Raw genomic sequence first — 18,444 nt, forward strand, 5'->3', positions numbered from 1 at the left:
ATATCAGAATCTTCACATATTCACTGAAAACTCATTTGTTATTGAGCGCCAACCACAGAATCTGCTGAGGAACTATATATCATATGCTTTCTCGAGATCAATGAACACATATGAGCCTTTATTTCATTATTCCTGTAATTTTGTATCAACTACCTTATAATGAAAATTGCATCTGTTGATCTATCTTGCATAAAGCCAAATTGATTATCATATATTTCGGTTTCTTCACATATATTTCTATCAATTATTCTCTCCCATATTTTCATGATGTAACAAAGTAGTCTTAGACCCCTGTAGTTTATGTCCTGTTCCATATCTTGATTGTTTTGTAAACAGGTAAGAATATTCAGCTTCTGAATTCATTTGACATTTGTTGCAGTTCCATATTTCTATATTTCCCTATTTATCTTTCCTTATTTTTTAAAGTACTTGAACATTTTCCTCGTTTGTTATTTTGTTTACCATTCCTTTTACTGTGTAAATGAGCTCGATTCGGTTTCTATCATTCTTTCATATCGTCTTGGATATATAATCGTATAGTTTTGTTTAAGTATCTGCTTTAGCCTTTGCTATTGCTACTTTCGCTTTCTTTTTGGCAACCGTATACTTCTGTGTACGACCAATTTTTTTGCACGCTTATTATAATTTATCTTCCCCTTTATTTTTTCTTTAATCTCGTTTTATCGCCACCAGGTCTTTTTATTCTCAATCTTCTTTACTGAGGTTTTTCCAAGTATTTCTAATAAGACTGGCCATAATAATAATAAGTTGGGTCTTCATGATGTTTTCTACACTTAGAAATACGTTTCGACATACTCCTAATAAGATGATTGATTTCTTTTTAAGGTATCTCTTTCAAGCCTACTTGCACCTCGTGCCAAAAATTCGTTAGAGTCTATGAAGGATCAAGTAAACAGAGTAATACACAATGAAACATTCCCACAATGACCCAGGCATATTCAATGGGTGAAAGATCGAAAGATCTACGGGATCAAGGTAAAATATCGACTCGATTGTCTCTAAAATAAGCCAACTCGATTCTAGCGGTATGTATTCGCGCATTAACTTGTTAATCTCCATAGCAATAGCCTCTCATTCCATAATTACCACAGCGTGGTGCATATGTCTTACCATAAAAAATTATTGAAGATCTCATCTTTCACCACGTCGCCTTCTTACTTCTACACGGCTATTACGTATACCTTAACATAAGCTGGGGTCATCAGTGAAGCCAATGGTATTCCATTCAAGGTCCGAGTTTAGCTGTTTTCTGTACTATGCTAGTCGATCACTTCGGAAACTATAAGTTAGTGGTAGGACAAACTGAAGACGGTATGAACTAAGTCCAGGACTTCTGATCCAATAATTAATAGTTCGTATGATAATAGGTCTTTCGTGTTTTCCAAATTGTTAGTGTACAATTGACTTTGTGGGAGTGAAGCTATCCCGTACAGATAAAAATTTATGGTCTTGGTGTGGAAACATTCTTATGACATCCCCTTTATCTCTAAATCTTTATGTACGTCCTTCCTAATTCTATATCCGACAAAAAACCAATACCGCACTGATTCTTTTGTGTAAATTCGTGTCTATTTATTTACATAAGAAATCGTCTTCGCGCAAGCCCATTATTCGCCCCCTATCAAACTCACTAATGTGTTGAAAATTTGCCCGGTTTTTCAGTTTAGGCATAATCAACGAAATAAAGCAACTCTTTATAACGTATACGATGATTAAATGTCAGTTGTAGCTGCAAAACACAACAATTGTATATTAACTTTTTTTGTAAGAACAGAGGATATTACAAAAATAACTTTGTCCCAATTTAAACAAAGATATTGCTAGGAATTAGTTGTAATAAATTTAGTATTACTAAATGTTTTCTTTTCTGTCACTAAAATTAAAAAATTTCAAATTTTCAAACACTTTTGTCAACCACGTTTGTTTCAAATATTCTAAAAGCTAAAGAATACGGTATTAATACGGTAAAAATACTTGGCATTTCCTTGTATAAAAATTTAGGTCTATTGAAAGATTAAAAATAAAAAAATGCGATTACTTAAAATTACTTAAAAATAATCTTAAAAAAATGACTTTAAAAAAAGAAGTTTTTGAATATACTAGAATGGAAATTTTAGTGTAATAGTTTAGAATACATAAATGTTTTATTTCAGAATAACTAAATTTTATATGGTGCAATATGAGTATTTTTAAATATAAATTATTTATTTTAGTATTTAGTATATTTTCAATCTTAGTGTTAAAATTTTACCAACTATTAATATTAATTCTTCACAAATATTGATAAAATGAACATTTGAATTACGAATTGGTAAAATTATCTTATTAAATATTATATAATATTAAATAAACATTTACTCGTTTGTTCAAACTTACTTGAAGTACATAATTTAAAATTTTCTTGAAAGACATTTTGTGATTCAAATAAAATACAATACCGCTATAACGGTTTATACAATAACGGTAAAACTTATTATTGTATAAAATTAGAGTTTAACGATTAAAAATTAGATCATCCATTTAATTAATCTTGCTATATAATATACTATAGTTATCATCTAGATCTAGGGTGATTAATCATCATCTACTTTCGCATTTTGTGCCATTTAAAAAATATCTTTACATAATTTAATTAGTAAAAATTATATATTGAGACTCTGACTGTTCTTCTCTTGCAAATTGCCTAGGTGTTTTACCTAATAAATGATACTCACTTGGTGGAAAGTAAATCCTTCTGGGCAAATCCATGAATGCTTAGAGTTTTCTTGACAATAATGGAACACCTCACATCCTAGATCTTCATCTGCATAATATCCAGTATTCCTTCCACTACAAGTAAATTTAGATTGGGGCAAGAGTAAAGAAAGTCTGTCTGGCTCCTCTTCCTCTTCTTTTTCTTCCTCTAGTTTATTTATGGCCTAAAATCGAAAGTAGTTATTAATTGTAGCTAAGCAAAAGTAAAGGTATTTCAGCGTTTTATTCTTTACTGCAAACGTAATTTCCTATTGCTTGCACATACTATGCAGCACTTTTCCATTAGCAATGGTATCTTTTAGGGTATTTTGAGAATCTATCGATATAATCACATTTCAAATTTAGATAGAGTAGAAGGGGGAACTTGGAGACGAAAGAAAATAAACGTTGCAAACCCCCCAAGACGATTATTTAATTCTGACTCGACTTTAGTCACTAACTGCTTAAGATAGTCATTAACCGCTTAAATTCTATGTAGGCGGGCATTATCATTCACAAATACAAAATTTTCACTTGCAGCTTCTCGCCATCATCTCACATAATGTTCTAAAATCCGCGTGATGTACCTTTGTCCTGTAAGAGTCCCGTCAATTATCACTAATTCCACGTGTCCAGCTGTAATAATACCTGCCCAAAACATAACACTGCCACCAGCGAAAGGAAGTATGGGTTGGGCATGTGCTAATTGTGCAACTCTTGTTGGTTCTCGCCAAACACAAATTTGTCGGATATCGCTATCTAAACAGATTCTGTTCTCGTCTAAAAGAAGCACAAAATTCCAAAACTCTTAAAAGAGCTGTATGTATTCTTGAGCTCACTGGAGGCGGTGCAAAACATGTTTAGCTTGTAGCTGAGAAACTCTTATTGGTTGAGGACTCCTCAAACCTGACTAACATTTTTCAAATGTTTACACCTTGTCAAAACCAGATTAATTAAATGGACATTTAGATAAAATAAAAAACAAAACAAAAAGATTTATTTCATAAGAAAAGGGCCTATTAAATATTTGATAAGAATACGGATTTATAAAAGTGTAAAAATCGTGAATACGAGGGGTCATGCATAACTTTTGAAACTATGTGTATATATGATCGAATTATAAAAGTAGAATACACCACAAAGATGAAAGTTGAAACCTAGATGAGAGATGATTCAAAAGGTATTAGAATTCAAAATTAGGTAAAGCACCTGGCTGTGATGGCATCCATCCTGAGTTTCTGATACACAATGGTGCATACACAAACCAGTGGCTCGCAATGTTTTACACTTATATATTTTACTCAGGCAACATTCCTTTCTCACTTAAGCGAACAAAGATAATTAAAATTCCGAAATTGGCAAACACAATGATAAGCCAGAAAACTATTGCTTCATAGCCCTACTCAGCATAGTATATAAACTATTAGAAAAGCTTCTCTTCGGCAGAATTAGTCACAGGATACTTAAAAATGTCCCTAACGAACAAGCGGGCTTTCGCCCTCATCGAAGCTGTACGACCAAATCTTGCCACTAATAACTTTTATAGAAACTAGTTTTTAGAAGAAACCAAATACAGCCGCAGCGTTCACAAATCTCACAGCATTATATGATACTGTTTTTAGGTAATAAAAAAAGGTTTTTAGGTTTTTCCAGGTAATAATGGGAAAGAATATGAACAAAGAGATAAAACTTAATAATGGCCTTCCACAGGGTTCTATGATTGCCCCTTTTCTTTTAAGCCTCTATATTGTTGACATGCTTGAAACAGAATCTAGCAAGTTTGGATATGCTGACAACTGGACCCTTGCAACAAGGTATTAATAATTAAAAACTAGAGAAAGCACTATTACAAATAAATGTTTTTTAATCAAAATACTCTTGGTCGACATTCAGCTTTCAGCGCTATGCGTGTGATAACAGGCACAAGTATGCCCATCTCCACAATATGGCTACCCATCCTTAGTAACATAACTCCACCCAACCTACAATGCGAACATGCTTTGGTTAAAGAATACGACAAAATTATGAATAATCGTTCACTCATAGTCCAAAGCAATATTTCTGATAATCTTGTAAACCGTTTTCGACCTAGGTTACACTCCCCGCTTAAATCCGCTTAAGCGCTATATCATTCAAGACTCAGAAAGTAAGACAGATCTGCATTACCATAGTCTAAAAAGTCTGCAAAGTAAGAAAACTTTTTGTACTTACATCAAAGGTGTCACTGACAAAATTAACAAACAAATTAAAATCAAGAGGAATATAGACAATTTTTACCCTCCAACAAAGACTTTTATGTCTTGTTCTATTAATCAAAGACATCATTCCAAATAAACAACACGGAGTTTATGAAATTCCTTGTGCAGATTTCCTTCGATCTTATATAGGCCAAACCAATCGTCGAACACAAAATTTATGAACATTTAATTTCTGTTGGCAATTCCCTTCAATTTCAACTCTAGGTCAACACCATCTACATGCAGGTTACAAAATTGATTTTGATAACTCCACAACCATAGCTCTTATCCGCATATATAAACCAAGAATTATCTGAGACGCCATAGAGATTGAGAAACGGCTGAATTGTCTCAATAAAAAAGATGACGGCACCCGATTGCCTCCGACATGAAGACCTCTCTTTAAGAAGACATCGACCGCTTCCCCTACCAATCCAAATTCCATCGTCAGGAATCTTTGCGGTAATACACACCCAAGCGCCATGTAAGTGAACCATGTCGTCATCGATGATGACGTGGATTTTAATTAATAGACGGGAAGTTATGATATTAATTTATTCTCCTTATAGTTAGTTTCCTTTTTCACTTATTATCTTCCAATCAAACTTAAAAATATAATGTTGTTTATTCTACTTATAATAATTGTCAAATTTATGATTTTCATTGTGTCTCAAAGGGAAATTTTTATTATTAACTTATTACCTGCAGTTCTTCCCCTCTTCGAAGATACTGCTTCTGTTGTTGAAATCTCTTTTCTGGAACCGGCGTAGGGTAACCTTTGCTAACTGAAGTCCTTGCAGGAATTGGATAGTTTATGTTATTTGGTTGTAAAGTCGCTTTTATAGGTTGCAGTGATGCTTTTATTGGTACTGGATAGTTTTGATTGGCATATGTGGGAGCACGATCTTGACTTGACTCTGCTTCACTAAAAATAAAATAAACAAGGTAACTATAAAATCAAATACACACGGTTTTATGTATTTTTATTGGTTAGCTGCAGAATATTTTTTACTGTATTAAAAACTGTAGAATTTTATTATGTAAAAAAATCCAGAACAAGCATGCAAGTATTTGTAAGAACCAAATTCGTAAGACCATAATAAAAACCCTGCCTAAAAAAATCATCATTGCTTAACCTGCTGCCAGCAAGCATGAGCAAAGACTCTTTAAAAAGTAGCCACTCTCTTCTACTCTGAACTGATTGGATCCAGTGTGTTCTCACTTTATAAATCATCTTTTCAGTTCTCGGATGTAATTTTAATATGTACTTTGCAATGTGACCCAAAATCATACTGACCATACCGACTGGTTAATGGTTAAAAATTATAAAAACTTTATAATTATAAATACTTTTTTTATAAATTGTACCAGTGATTTTAACAAAAAAATTTACCACTAACGGTAAGTACAAAGCATGAGTACTCAGCTACAGCATGTGGACAAAATATTGTATTAACTAATAAAGATGATACTTAACACTCTTTTCAAAAAAACAAAATTCAAAAGGACACAAAAAAAAACTTGGATACTATCATAAAATAAATAAAAGAAACAATGAATCCATTTAATGATACAATTGATCACCAACACCAACAGTTGTTTAATATTTCGACTAGTTGCCGATTTCCTTCTGAATGTCAAAGAAACTAGTAGTGAACAAAAATTAGAGTTTATTTCAAATTGCTGTTCAACTCTTGGAAGATTTGAGAAACCTATGAAACGTAACAAAATCATCAAGTTTGCTTCTCAAAACATTACAAAAGTTCTCATGACTAAAAATAAAAACAAGAAGGTGTTGATGAAAATGGAACAAGATATCTTTGGACTACTTCTGGCAGTTAGCATACAAAAGAAAATTAGTCTAGAACATTGCTTGACTTTCCCACTCGCACCTATAGCGCCTGCACTTTTTTCATGTACTGAAATGTTGAAAACTCCTAAAGCAACATTTGCGAAAACTTTGAAAATGAATACCGAAATGGTTGAGCCCACATTTATTAACTAGTACGCTTTTTGGCTGATTATTGGGATAGTACAAATTTGTTTAATTATCCAATACAAAGTATTTGAGTTTCGAATATTGATGTTTTGGTGATTTTACTGGGAAATATGCACAAAATTTCACAATCCGCAATTTGGCTAGCCTCTTCTGCAACTAAAAAGTTACATAATCAACACCTTGATTGCATAAACTGCATCGATTTGACTTTGAAGTTGGGTTTAAAATTATGTCAAACTTTACCTGCTTTTCAGGCATGTTCAGGTTGCGATTACACAGCAGCATTTTATAATGAAGGAAAAACTAGACCATTTAAATATTGTTTTAGAATGAAAGATATTACACCGCTTTTACAACGAAAACTGATGAAGCCGAGATATTCATTTAGGCAAAAATGAATGTTTTTCAAGGGTTTGCCACGAAAATTTATGCCGTGAATAACTTCTAAAATTTTATGAAAACTTATGTTGTGAAGGAAGACAACGAACAGTCTTTGAATAAAATTAAAAGTTCTGACTACAACACTATACCACCAAGCTGGAAATATTTACAAAAAATTTTCAGAACTAAATTACCTATCGAATAATTTTTGTTGTGTGTTGTGTGTCCACATATACACACTGGAACAACTGTTGGAAAAGAAAAAAGCAAAAAATAGAGATATACACTTGGCATTTGTGGATCTGAGAAAGGCGTATGACTCTGTACCAAGGTCAGAACTATGGGAGGCAATGTACAAATTAGAAATACAGACGGAACTCATAGAAGCTACAAAAGCTCTGTATAAAGAAAATAAAGTGTCCATTAAAATGGGAACAAGAATCATAGGAGACTTCACCACAACAAAAGGGCTCCTGCAGGGTTGTTCCACATCTCCAACCCTATTCAAAATATACTTAGAGAAAGCCTTAACTACATGGAAAAGAAAATGCGAAGGCATGGGAGTACCGGTACGGAACGAATACCTATATACGTTAAGTTTTGCAGACGATCAAGTAGTGATTGCACAAGACCAAGACGACCTCAGCTACATGATGAAGAAACTACAAGAAGAATATACCAAGGCTGGCCTAGATATTAACCTCGCGAAAACAGAGTACCTATCTACAAGTGAAGAAGACATAGAAGATCTACAGATTGATGACAACGTAACAATCAAAGGAAAGGATAAATTCAAATACCTGGGGTTTATAATCACGAAAAAGGCAACAACAGAGGAAGAAATTACACAAAGATTAGGACAAACAAGAACAGCAATCCGACAACTTAACTCAGTATGGTGGGATAGACACCTAAATATGAAGACAAAAACGCAGATTTATAAAACATTAGTGCGAAGTATTATGACATATGGGGCAGAAAATTGGATCATAAACAAGAAAAACAGCAGTAAGATAATAGCAACAGAGATGGAATGCCTGCGAAGATGCTGCAGAGTAACAAGAATGGATAGGAGAAGTAATGACGAAATAAAGCAAAGAACATCAGTAGAAACAGACATACTAACATATATAGAACAAAAAAGACTAAAGTGGTATGGACATGTAAGAAGAGCTAGCGACAGCAGATGGATAAAAAGAATAACCGAATGGAGCCCCATAGGAAGGAGGAAAAGAGGACGACCCCGAAAATCCTGGAGGAACGAAGTAGACGACGCCATGAGTAAGAGAGGACTAAACGATGGAGAATGGAACAACAGAGAGAGTTGGAAACGGTTGAGCGAGGAAAGGCAGTGAATACTGTAGAATCCCTAAATATATATATATATATATATATATATATATATATATATATATATATATATAATTTTTGTCCAGATTGGTGAAAGTCTATTATATAAAATCTTAGACTATAAACATTTTCTATAATATGTAGTTATTCATTTTTGTGAATTATATTTTGTTCCGTCGTTAATAACCTTTTGGTAGATACGACCTTTTAATAATAAAAAGAAATATCTTCTTTGCCACTGCCTTTATAAGATTCTAGTAATAGACCCTCAGATTTGAGTTAGTTTTAATCTTTGGGACAACTAAGAAATCTACACCTAAACTTTTACCAGCAGAAAATATTCAGTATGTAAGTTTTGATTTTATGACGAATAGTACTTCTATGTACTATACCAAGACACATCACCCAAGAATTAAAAGGATAATGCTGTGGTTATAAAATTAATAATATTATTATATAATAATATAGAGTGAATAATTAAAAACATAATGATTAAAATAACGAAATAAAAATACAAAACTCAACATACGGCTTCTTTTTCTTTTTATTCTTTTTCTTTTACTTAAGATAGGACCGTATCCTGTTATTTCTGTCGTCTGCTTTTTGTGACGTTGATGTCCGGTTGTTTAACAACGTTTTGGAGGAGTACTAACTGGACATCTTGATTCTGATTTTTGTGTTTTGGTTTACCCTGAAATTAGATCTGGATTTATCCATACTACATTATCTCTTTTCTTTTAGGGTGTTCTCATGCTGTATTCTATAATTTAATTTGGTACCCTTTATTCGTAACATTCTTGCGGCTTTTTTATTTGATTGTCCAATACTTCATTCCTTATAATTTTACTGCTATTAAATAATTATAATTCATCTAATTTATAATATATGCTCTTACCATTATGACCTGTTTTTTCGTACGACATTTATATGTTGATTATTTGTGCCGCTAGGAAACGTTGTAGATCATGGTAAAAACTGTAGAAGAATCGTTGTAGGTCATCGTCATTTTTAGCTATCAGAATAGCATTATTTGCATAGCAGAGTATTCTTAGGTAGCGGTTGGTCATCTTAAACCCTGCTAAAAGTCTTAACATATCAACAATAATCCCTCATTATTTTGTTACAATGATTAATAAAACACGAAAATTTATTCTATTTATTTTCGATATATCTTAGCTCAAATAAAACGAGCTTTTTGTCTCGTTCAATTTCCGTTGAGAGTCCCGCTAAAACAGGTTGTTTCTTATTATGCAGTTTTTTTGTAAATGTATAGAAAAAGTGGCTTTCTAGAACCCACTGTTATGACGTTTCAAAGTTCGTTAAAGTCAGTGAGAAAATTGGCGATTCTTTTCCCTATAAAAAGTTGAATCTAAGCGTTATTCAGAGACTTCGTTTCCAGTTCTCATGCAGGACAGTAGTTACATTCAAGACTGCTCTCTCGGTTTTCACGCGTATCGGCTCCATTCTTGGTGCTCGTACTTGACAGTGGGTACATCTCGACCTCTCAATTTTTGTGTTAAAATATATGTGCTTGCTCTACGTAAACTTTCGTTCACATAGCAAAAAAGTAAATAGTTTAGTTTTAGTTAAATACGTTTGTAAATAACTATATTTAGTAACAGTGCAACGTAAAATACTTAACTTACTTAACTTAATCAGTAGAACCTATTTGTACCTTTCGGTGTTGGGCCGTTTACAATACAATTCATTAAATTACAATATTTGATAGTCTTCTGAGGTGTCCTAGCTCTTAACGAACTTTCTCCATTCCTTCCTATTGGATGCCATCTGTGTTGCTTCCTGCCAAGTCTTACCCTTACTCTGCAGTATCTGCGAGATGTCATTGTTCCATTCTTTAATGGGTCTTTCTCTTCTGTTCTTCCCTATTGGTTTGGCGTCTCACACTCACACATTTTGAGTCTTTCTCTTATTTCTTCATTTCTGATTCTATCAGTTCTTTTTACTCCTATCGTTCTTCTGAGGTATTTCATCTCTGCTGCCTGAATTCTGCTCTGATGTCTTTTGTTTAATATCCAATTTTCTGCTCCATATGTCACTGTAGGTCTATATATTGTTTTGTATATTGTCATCTTGGTCTTTGGTGATATTTCTTTGTTATTAAGGAATCCTCTATTTAGTGCTTGGAATAGTTTTCCTGTGTTTTCCATTCTGTTGTTAAGATCATCCTCGATGTCTCCTTTGTTGTTGATTTTTGTTCCTAAGTATTTGTATGAATTTGTCTGTATTATTTTTTGTTGGTCTATCATTACTTCTATTTGATCTTCCGTCCCTTGTTTCCTTGATATTTTCATTATTTGAGTCTTCTCTTTGTTTACGTTTAAGTTGTATTTGCTTGCTTCTAGGTTCCATTTCTCTAAGTTGTATTTCAGTTTTTCTGCAGTTTCCGCAATTAATACTATGTTGTCTGCAAATATACACATCTCAGCATTTATCATTTGCATTTTGTTCCAACCGATGCAGTATTTCTTGAAGGTTTTCTTACATTCTTTCACTATCTTATCTATTACATTTATGAATAGTACTGGGCTGAGACTTCCCCCTTGTCTAACTCCTTGGGTTGTTTCAAATGGTTCTGACTGTATATTTAACATTCTTACTGTATTTGTTGTTTTCATGTATATACTCTTTGTTGCTTCTATCAGTTCTTCACTTACTTGTTTCTTCTTTAAGCTTTCCCATATATCTTTTCTTTTGACTGAGTCGAATGCTTTTTCCATGTCTATAAAGCTCGGATGTATTTCTTTATTTTTCTTTAAGGCTTTTTCTATTACTTGTTGCATGGTGAATATATGGTCTTGTGTGTTGTGTCCTTTCCTGAATCCACTTTGTACATCCTCTAATTTATGTTCTATTTCTTTTCTAATTTTCCTTTCTATTATGGTTTCGTATACTTTTGCTGCTACACATAGTAGTGATACACCTCTATAGTTCCTACAGTCTCTTGTGTTTCCTTTCTTGTATATAGGTATAATTACTGCATTTGTCCATTCTCTGGGTATTAATTTTCTCTTTCATATTAGGTTATATATGTATAACAATTTTTCTTTTGCTTTTACTCCTATATATTTCATCATTTCTGGTGCTACTTCATCGCTTCCTGGTGCTTTTCCAATCTTTATCTTTCTTATTGCTTCTTCCAGTTCTTCTTTTTCTATAGTTTCTGGATTTTCCGTGTTTCTCATGGATACTCTCCTGTTGTGGCTTTCCTTCTCCATTGTATTCGCTTGATTTCCATTCAGTATCAGCTGTAAATGTTCCCTTCATCTTTCCATTATTGTCTTATCGTCGTTTATTATTGTTCCTTCCTTGTTCATTATTTGTTTCAGTTTCGTTTCTTTGTTTCTTCTTAGGTTTTTCAGTGTTCTGTAAAATAATTTTACGTTTTCTGTGCTGTTTTCTTCCATTTTTTCCCCGAATTTTTCCCAACTTTTCTTTTTCTCTTTCTTAACTATCTCTTTAACTTTTGTTCTTTGTCTCTTATAATTTTCATATTTTTGTTGTGTTTTGTCTTGGATGTATTCTTTCCATAATTTCTTCTTTTCTTTTATTTCTCTTTTCATTTCATCGTTCCACCAAGATGTTCGTTTCCCTCTGTTGTTATTTCTTGTGGTTCCACATATTGATTTAGCTGTTTTTATCATCGCATTTTTAAATTTTTCCCATTCTTCTTCTATTGTTTCTGTTATTTCATGTTCATTATCCATCTCTTTCTCTAGTCCTTCTGAGTATCTTATTTTCGTTGTTTCTCCCCTTAGTTTATAAATTTTTATTATTTCTTTGTGTTTTCTGTTTATGTTCTCATTTCTTTTTATTTCTTTTCTTTTGCTTTTGAATGTGGTTTCTAGTAGATAGTGGTCACTACCAATTTCATAACTCCTTTTTACCCTTACGTCTCTTATCCAGTTCTTCTCTGTTTTTTGCACTATAGTATAGTCTATAATTGATTGTTTGTCTCTTGATTTGACTTCTCTTGTGATCTTGTGTATCCTTTTATGTTGGAAGTGTGTGTTCATAATCACCAGGTTATTGTCTAGACAGAATTCGAGTAGTAATTTTCCATTTTTGTTTAGTTTGTCCTCCCCATAAGGTCCGATGACATTGTTCCATTTTTCTGTTTCTTTCCCCACTCTGCTGTTCATGTCTCCTGTGATAACAATTTTCTCTGTACAATCATTTATCACTTCTTGTAATTTGTCCCAGAATTCATTCTTTTCGTTTTTTGTTGCGTCTTCATCTGGTCCATAACATATGATTAGGTTTGTATTGGTTTCCTCTGTATCCATATCTATGTCTACTCTTAGTATACGTTCGTTGTAATATATCCAATTTTTTATTTTGTTGATACTCTCCTTCTTTATCATGCACGCTACTCCTGCCTGAGCTCTTTTCGTTTCTTCCACTCCACTGTATATTAGTAACATTCCGTTTTCTAATATTATTGATCCTTTTCCTTTTTTCTTTGTCTCTGTTATAGCTACTATTTCAATGTTCTTATCTCTAATTTCTTCCCCCAGTTATATTTCCTTCCCATTTATACCTCTCACATTCCATGATGCCATTTTCCAAATTGTTTTGTTCTTTTCTGTGTTTAAGTTATATTTCAATTTGTTTTTACTTCCGTTTGTGTTATTATCTTTAGATCTGCTCATGTCCCTGTTCTGTGCCTGTTTTGTTTCTCGATCCGTCATTGTGTTTTCTTCAGCTAGTTTTTTGAACCAGTTGGTTGTGTATTGTATGTTATTTTTCTATCCGGCTTGTTTTTTGATTCCATTTCCACTTAGTGCCTTCTATAATTATGAAACCATATCCAATTTTTGTCCTTTTCCCATTAGTCTTTTCATCTGCTGCTATCTTCCTGAGATTTCTTTGTATCTCTATCTCTTTTAATGTTAGGTCACATTCTATATATACTCTATGTTGCTTATAGTTTATTAGGCTTGGCTTTCAGTATTTTCATTTTATCTTCGAATTTTTTACATTCGATAACACACATTGTTTCATTTATCTTTTGTACCCTATTTATTTCTGATTTTACTCCCATTTTTGTTTCTATGAAGTTCTTCAGTTGCTCTACTTCTATTGTGTCTATTGGTAAGCCTCTCATTTTTAGGTTATTTTTCTTCTTTTCTTTCTGACATGCTTCCAAGGCTATTTCTATTTTATCTATTTTTTGTTTCATCGTTGTCATTTCTTTCTTTAGATTTTCATTTTCTCTTATTATTTCTTCCATTTGCAATTAAAAACGTAAAATAAAGTGCCCTTAAGTTCATCAAGCATTATTGTTACCATTTCGACTTAGAAAATTGTTTCGACGAAGGATTATTTAATCCTAGTCTACATACTTAGTCAGTTCCAACGTCTGACCTGCTATTAGTGTTGTAGAAAGGAGACAGTTCACAACACCTGCATTAACTTCATTTACTCTTTCAATTATTTAGTCCATTAGTAGGTATGTTAAAAAGGTTTATGTCAAGACTATCTCTCTACCTGATACCAGATGAGACTTTTTGATAGACTGCTTTCTGCTCTTATTTTTGTGCTCTTATAGACACCGTCTTGGCTGAATCCATCGATCGCATTCATCAAATTCTGGCCCAAATCTACGAATCCTGTGTACATAGGTTTATTAAACTCTACGGATTATTGTATATATTAGCGTAGTATAAATATTGCATCTATCGTGGATATATTCAGCTGGAAACATATTCTTCAAATATTCCTACCTGGAAAGTTATTTTATTTGCTAGTATTTTTGTCAGTAATTTTAGCACACTATTAAGTAAAGTTATGCCTACAGATGCCAAGGGGATGTACTCTTGTAACTTATGGCGATGATCTCACACTAGTTGCCAAGGCGAGTCAGAAAACGAACATGGTTAATGCCGCTAACACAGCCCGGCGTCGCATTAGTACATGGATTAGAGAGAACGATCTACAGCTAGCACCTCAGAAAACTGAAGTGTTCTCAAAAGGATCCTGGAACAATCCTTTCTTCGCTTTATAGTGGAAGGTGTGGAGGTTGCACCGGTTAAATCGAATAAGTATCTGGAAGTCTGATTGTCGGAAGGACTAAGGTTTGGAGTACACATCCTAAAGACAGTAGAAAAGGCGAACCGAAATCTTGAGACGTTGATACGGCTGATGCCAAACATTAGGGGTCCAGGTAGCATCAAAAGAAAGGTACTAAATGGAGTTTTCCAGTCGGTGGTAACCTACGCTGCCTCCGTGTGGTGTAGCGTACTGAACACTGCGAAATACGCTAAGCTGATGGAGACTTCGCAAAGGCGAATGCTCATCAGGGTATCTAGTGCATATAGGACAGTTTCAAATAAGGCTCTATATGTACAAAGCACGTGGTGTTCGTGTGTATTAAGGTATAAAAAATGCTTATTAAAAGCTTAAAATTTTTATTTTAAAGAAGATCTTTTCGGAATTAAATCATTCCATCATCAGTTTAATAAAAAGTTGTTAAAAATATTACATGGCCACAGAAAAACATTGGAAGGACATCAGTATTAAAAAACAATCCTCATGGTATTTACAAAAGTAAATGCAATAGACTGTTAATTTGAGGATGAGGATGGACTAAAATAGACTGGAGCTGGTGAGGTTTTATCGACTTACATTACCTCTGATCTGTGCTGGAGTCTAGGGCTAACTGAGTTAGCCTTGAAACTCCAAAATCTGAAACCACCAAAATCAACATCAAAAGCCCAAAAGACGACAACTGCCAACAACAACTAAACGCGAAGATCAATAAATTAACTTCAGGAAGCGTGAAATGGGCAGATATGAAATATTCCATACTAAAAGCAGGAAAAGAGGTCCTAGGCAAAGAAGAGAAAACCACTAAAAAAGACTGAATGACACCGGAAATAGTTAAGCTAATACCTGAAAAAAGAAAATACAAAAATAAAGATGAAAATAAATATACAACCATCAAGAATAAAATCAAATATGAAATCAGAAAGGCTGATGAAGGAGAAATGGATAAACAAGGAATGCCAGGAACTGAAAGAACTCAGCGACAAACATGATATCTCAAACTTACATAAAAAAAATGAAAGAACTTACAGGCAACACCAGACAAAGAAGAACACTCATAACAAGAGATAATAATGGAGGAATACTTACTGAAGAGAACAAAATAAAGGAAGTATGGGAACAATATATAATCCATCTGTTCCATGACGAGAGGGAAAATGAACAAGATATACGTGAAGAACAATACCTACAAATTTTACCCTCAGAAGTAAATAATACCCTACAGAATGCAAAACAAGGCAAAGCACCGGGTCCTGATCAAATTCCAGTTGAATTATTAAAAGCCTTAGATAAAGGTAATATAAAGAGACTCACCCAAATTCTTAACCACATAATATATGTAGAGGGCAACATCCCGGAGAAATGGCTTAAATCGATATTTTTACCTCTACCAAGAAACAACAATCCCAAATCATGTAATGACTATAGATTGATAAGCCTAATGTACCACCTTTTAAAGATTCTCTTGAACATTGTGCAAAACCGAATTTATAAGAAATGTGAGGAGCAGATAGATCAAACGCAGTTTAGCTTCAGAGGAGGCATGGGTACATGAGAGGCATTATTTGCGTTGAGGGTACTCTTGCAGAAATGTCGGGAATATAACAAGAATGCATAATTGTATGCTTCATAGACTTTAGGAAAGCCTTTGACCGAGTGCAGCATATGAAGTGAATAGATGAATTAAAAAACATTAATTTAAACAAAAAAGACATTGAGTTTATTAAGGCTATATATTCGAAATAGAAAGCAGTAGTAAAGATGAACGATATAGAAACAAATAATATACCTATTGCAACCATATACAAAACCCTTATACAACCAGTGTTGACATATGGGTCGGAGGCATGGACCATTTCCAAGGCAGATGAAAATCTCCTGCTTATATTTGAACGAAGGATCCTGAGAAGAATATTTGGTGGCATCTGTGAAAATGGTGTTTGGAGAAGGAGGTACAACTACGAGATATATCACAGACATAAACATATATTTGGTGGTAAAGACGTAGTATCCTTTATAAAAATAGGAAGACTAAGATGGGCAGGACATCTGGCAAGATCACAGCAGAACAACCCTCCTAGAAGAATCCTTATGTCACAACCTGTGGGAAGTAGAAAAAGGGGTAGACCAAAACTCAGATGGAGGGATGGTGTAGATGAGGATGGTAGACAAATAGGCGCAGCAAACTGGCAACAGTTGGCAATGGATAGAACTGACTGGCGTAATAGACTTGGGAAGGTCGAGGCTCCTTTATAGGGCTGTAGCACCAATGATGATGATGAATATACCGATTGCGAGAGGGGTCAGGCAAGGATGCGTCTTGTCTCCGACGCTTTTTAACGTGTACTTACAGGTCATATTCAGAAAAGTCTTATGGGAAAGAAAAGAGAAAATAAGAATTGGTGGAGATACGTAAACACCACAAGATTTGCAGATGACAAGGTAATTATGTCTGAGAGTATAAAAGAACTACAAACTTAACTAGATGCAATAAATAGTAAATGCATTCAACTGGGACTTGACATCAACATAGATAAGACCAAATTTATGATAGTAATAAGAAGTCCAATAAATAATGAACAACTAACTCTTGGTGGACAGCAAATAGAGAGAGTGACAAAATATAAATATCTGGGAGTGTACATCAACACAGAATTAGATCCAGACCAAGAGATCAGGGTACGAATAGAAATGGCAAAGGCAGCCTTCTTAAAATTCAAGCAATTGTTCTGTGACAAAAATCTAAAAACTGCGCTGAGACTGAGGTTTGTTGAATGTTACGTCTATTCCCAACTATTGTACGGGGTAGAAACATGGACGTTATAGTTAAGAAGCTTGAAGCCTTTGAACTTTGGATATACCGGAGAATGTTGAGAATTCCATGGACTGCCAGGATCACCAATGAGGAAGTGCTGAGAAGGATGGGTCGAGACAAAAAATTGTTGAGAACAATAAAAGTACGCAGGACTGAATACCTTAAATACATACTAAGGAATGGCAAATATAGTCTTCTGCAGGTCATCATGCAGGATAGAGTCGATGACAAAAAGGGAATAGGTAGAAAGAGGAAGTCATGGCTGCGAAATATTCGAGACTGGACAAACATGACTGTAGACAAATTTTTCCACGTTGCAAGAGACAGAGATACTTTTAGAAATGTGGTCGCCAACCTCCGTTAATGGGAACGGCCCAGGAAGAAGAAGATACTTGTATTATTCCTTGTGGTCAAAATAGGTATTACTACTACGTAAGGACACGTATTTGTATCAGCATATCTGCATTATTATTAAACGAGTGTCCGATTCTTAAGCTAAAGTGGCCATAACAAATAATATGTTTTTACTGGATATTTGTTCTATACTTACTGAATGGTTTGCTTTCATCCGGTGCATATACAGTAAGTGTGTCATTTCATTAGTCAGTTCCATTGTTATCTTTACGAGGTTGTGATTTGTATATAGTACTTCCTTGATAGTCGTTTAAATTTTTTTATTAATAGTTAAACATCTTACACCTACCTATGCTTTAATTCTTGTCAACGCGACTATAAAATAATATGTAGTTTTGGTACCTCTGATTTATATTGTTTTTCTATTTTGTTTTTTTTTATATTTCTAAGATAATCCCATAGTCCTTATTGATCCAGGATGTAATGTT

The 18,444-nt window shown here is 33.7% G+C and overlaps 1 protein-coding gene across 2 annotated transcripts in view; it reads right to left on the reverse strand.

Moving 5' to 3' along the window:
- Positions 1-18,444, reverse strand: part of LOC140439684 (uncharacterized) — an 81,152-nt gene that overhangs the window by 8,933 nt on the left and 53,775 nt on the right. For both annotated transcript variants that reach the window (XM_072529763.1, XM_072529762.1), the window contains exons 3-4: positions 5,694-5,916; positions 2,736-2,939 (exon numbers count right to left, since the gene is read on the reverse strand). In XM_072529763.1, the coding sequence (XP_072385864.1) occupies positions 2,736-2,939; positions 5,694-5,916 (427 nt within the window). The remainder of the gene's footprint in view (positions 1-2,735; positions 2,940-5,693; positions 5,917-18,444) is intronic.

This window comes from Diabrotica undecimpunctata, chromosome 4, assembly GCF_040954645.1.
Source record: "Diabrotica undecimpunctata isolate CICGRU chromosome 4, icDiaUnde3, whole genome shotgun sequence".
NCBI classification, from domain to species: Eukaryota; Metazoa; Arthropoda; class Insecta; order Coleoptera; family Chrysomelidae; genus Diabrotica; species Diabrotica undecimpunctata.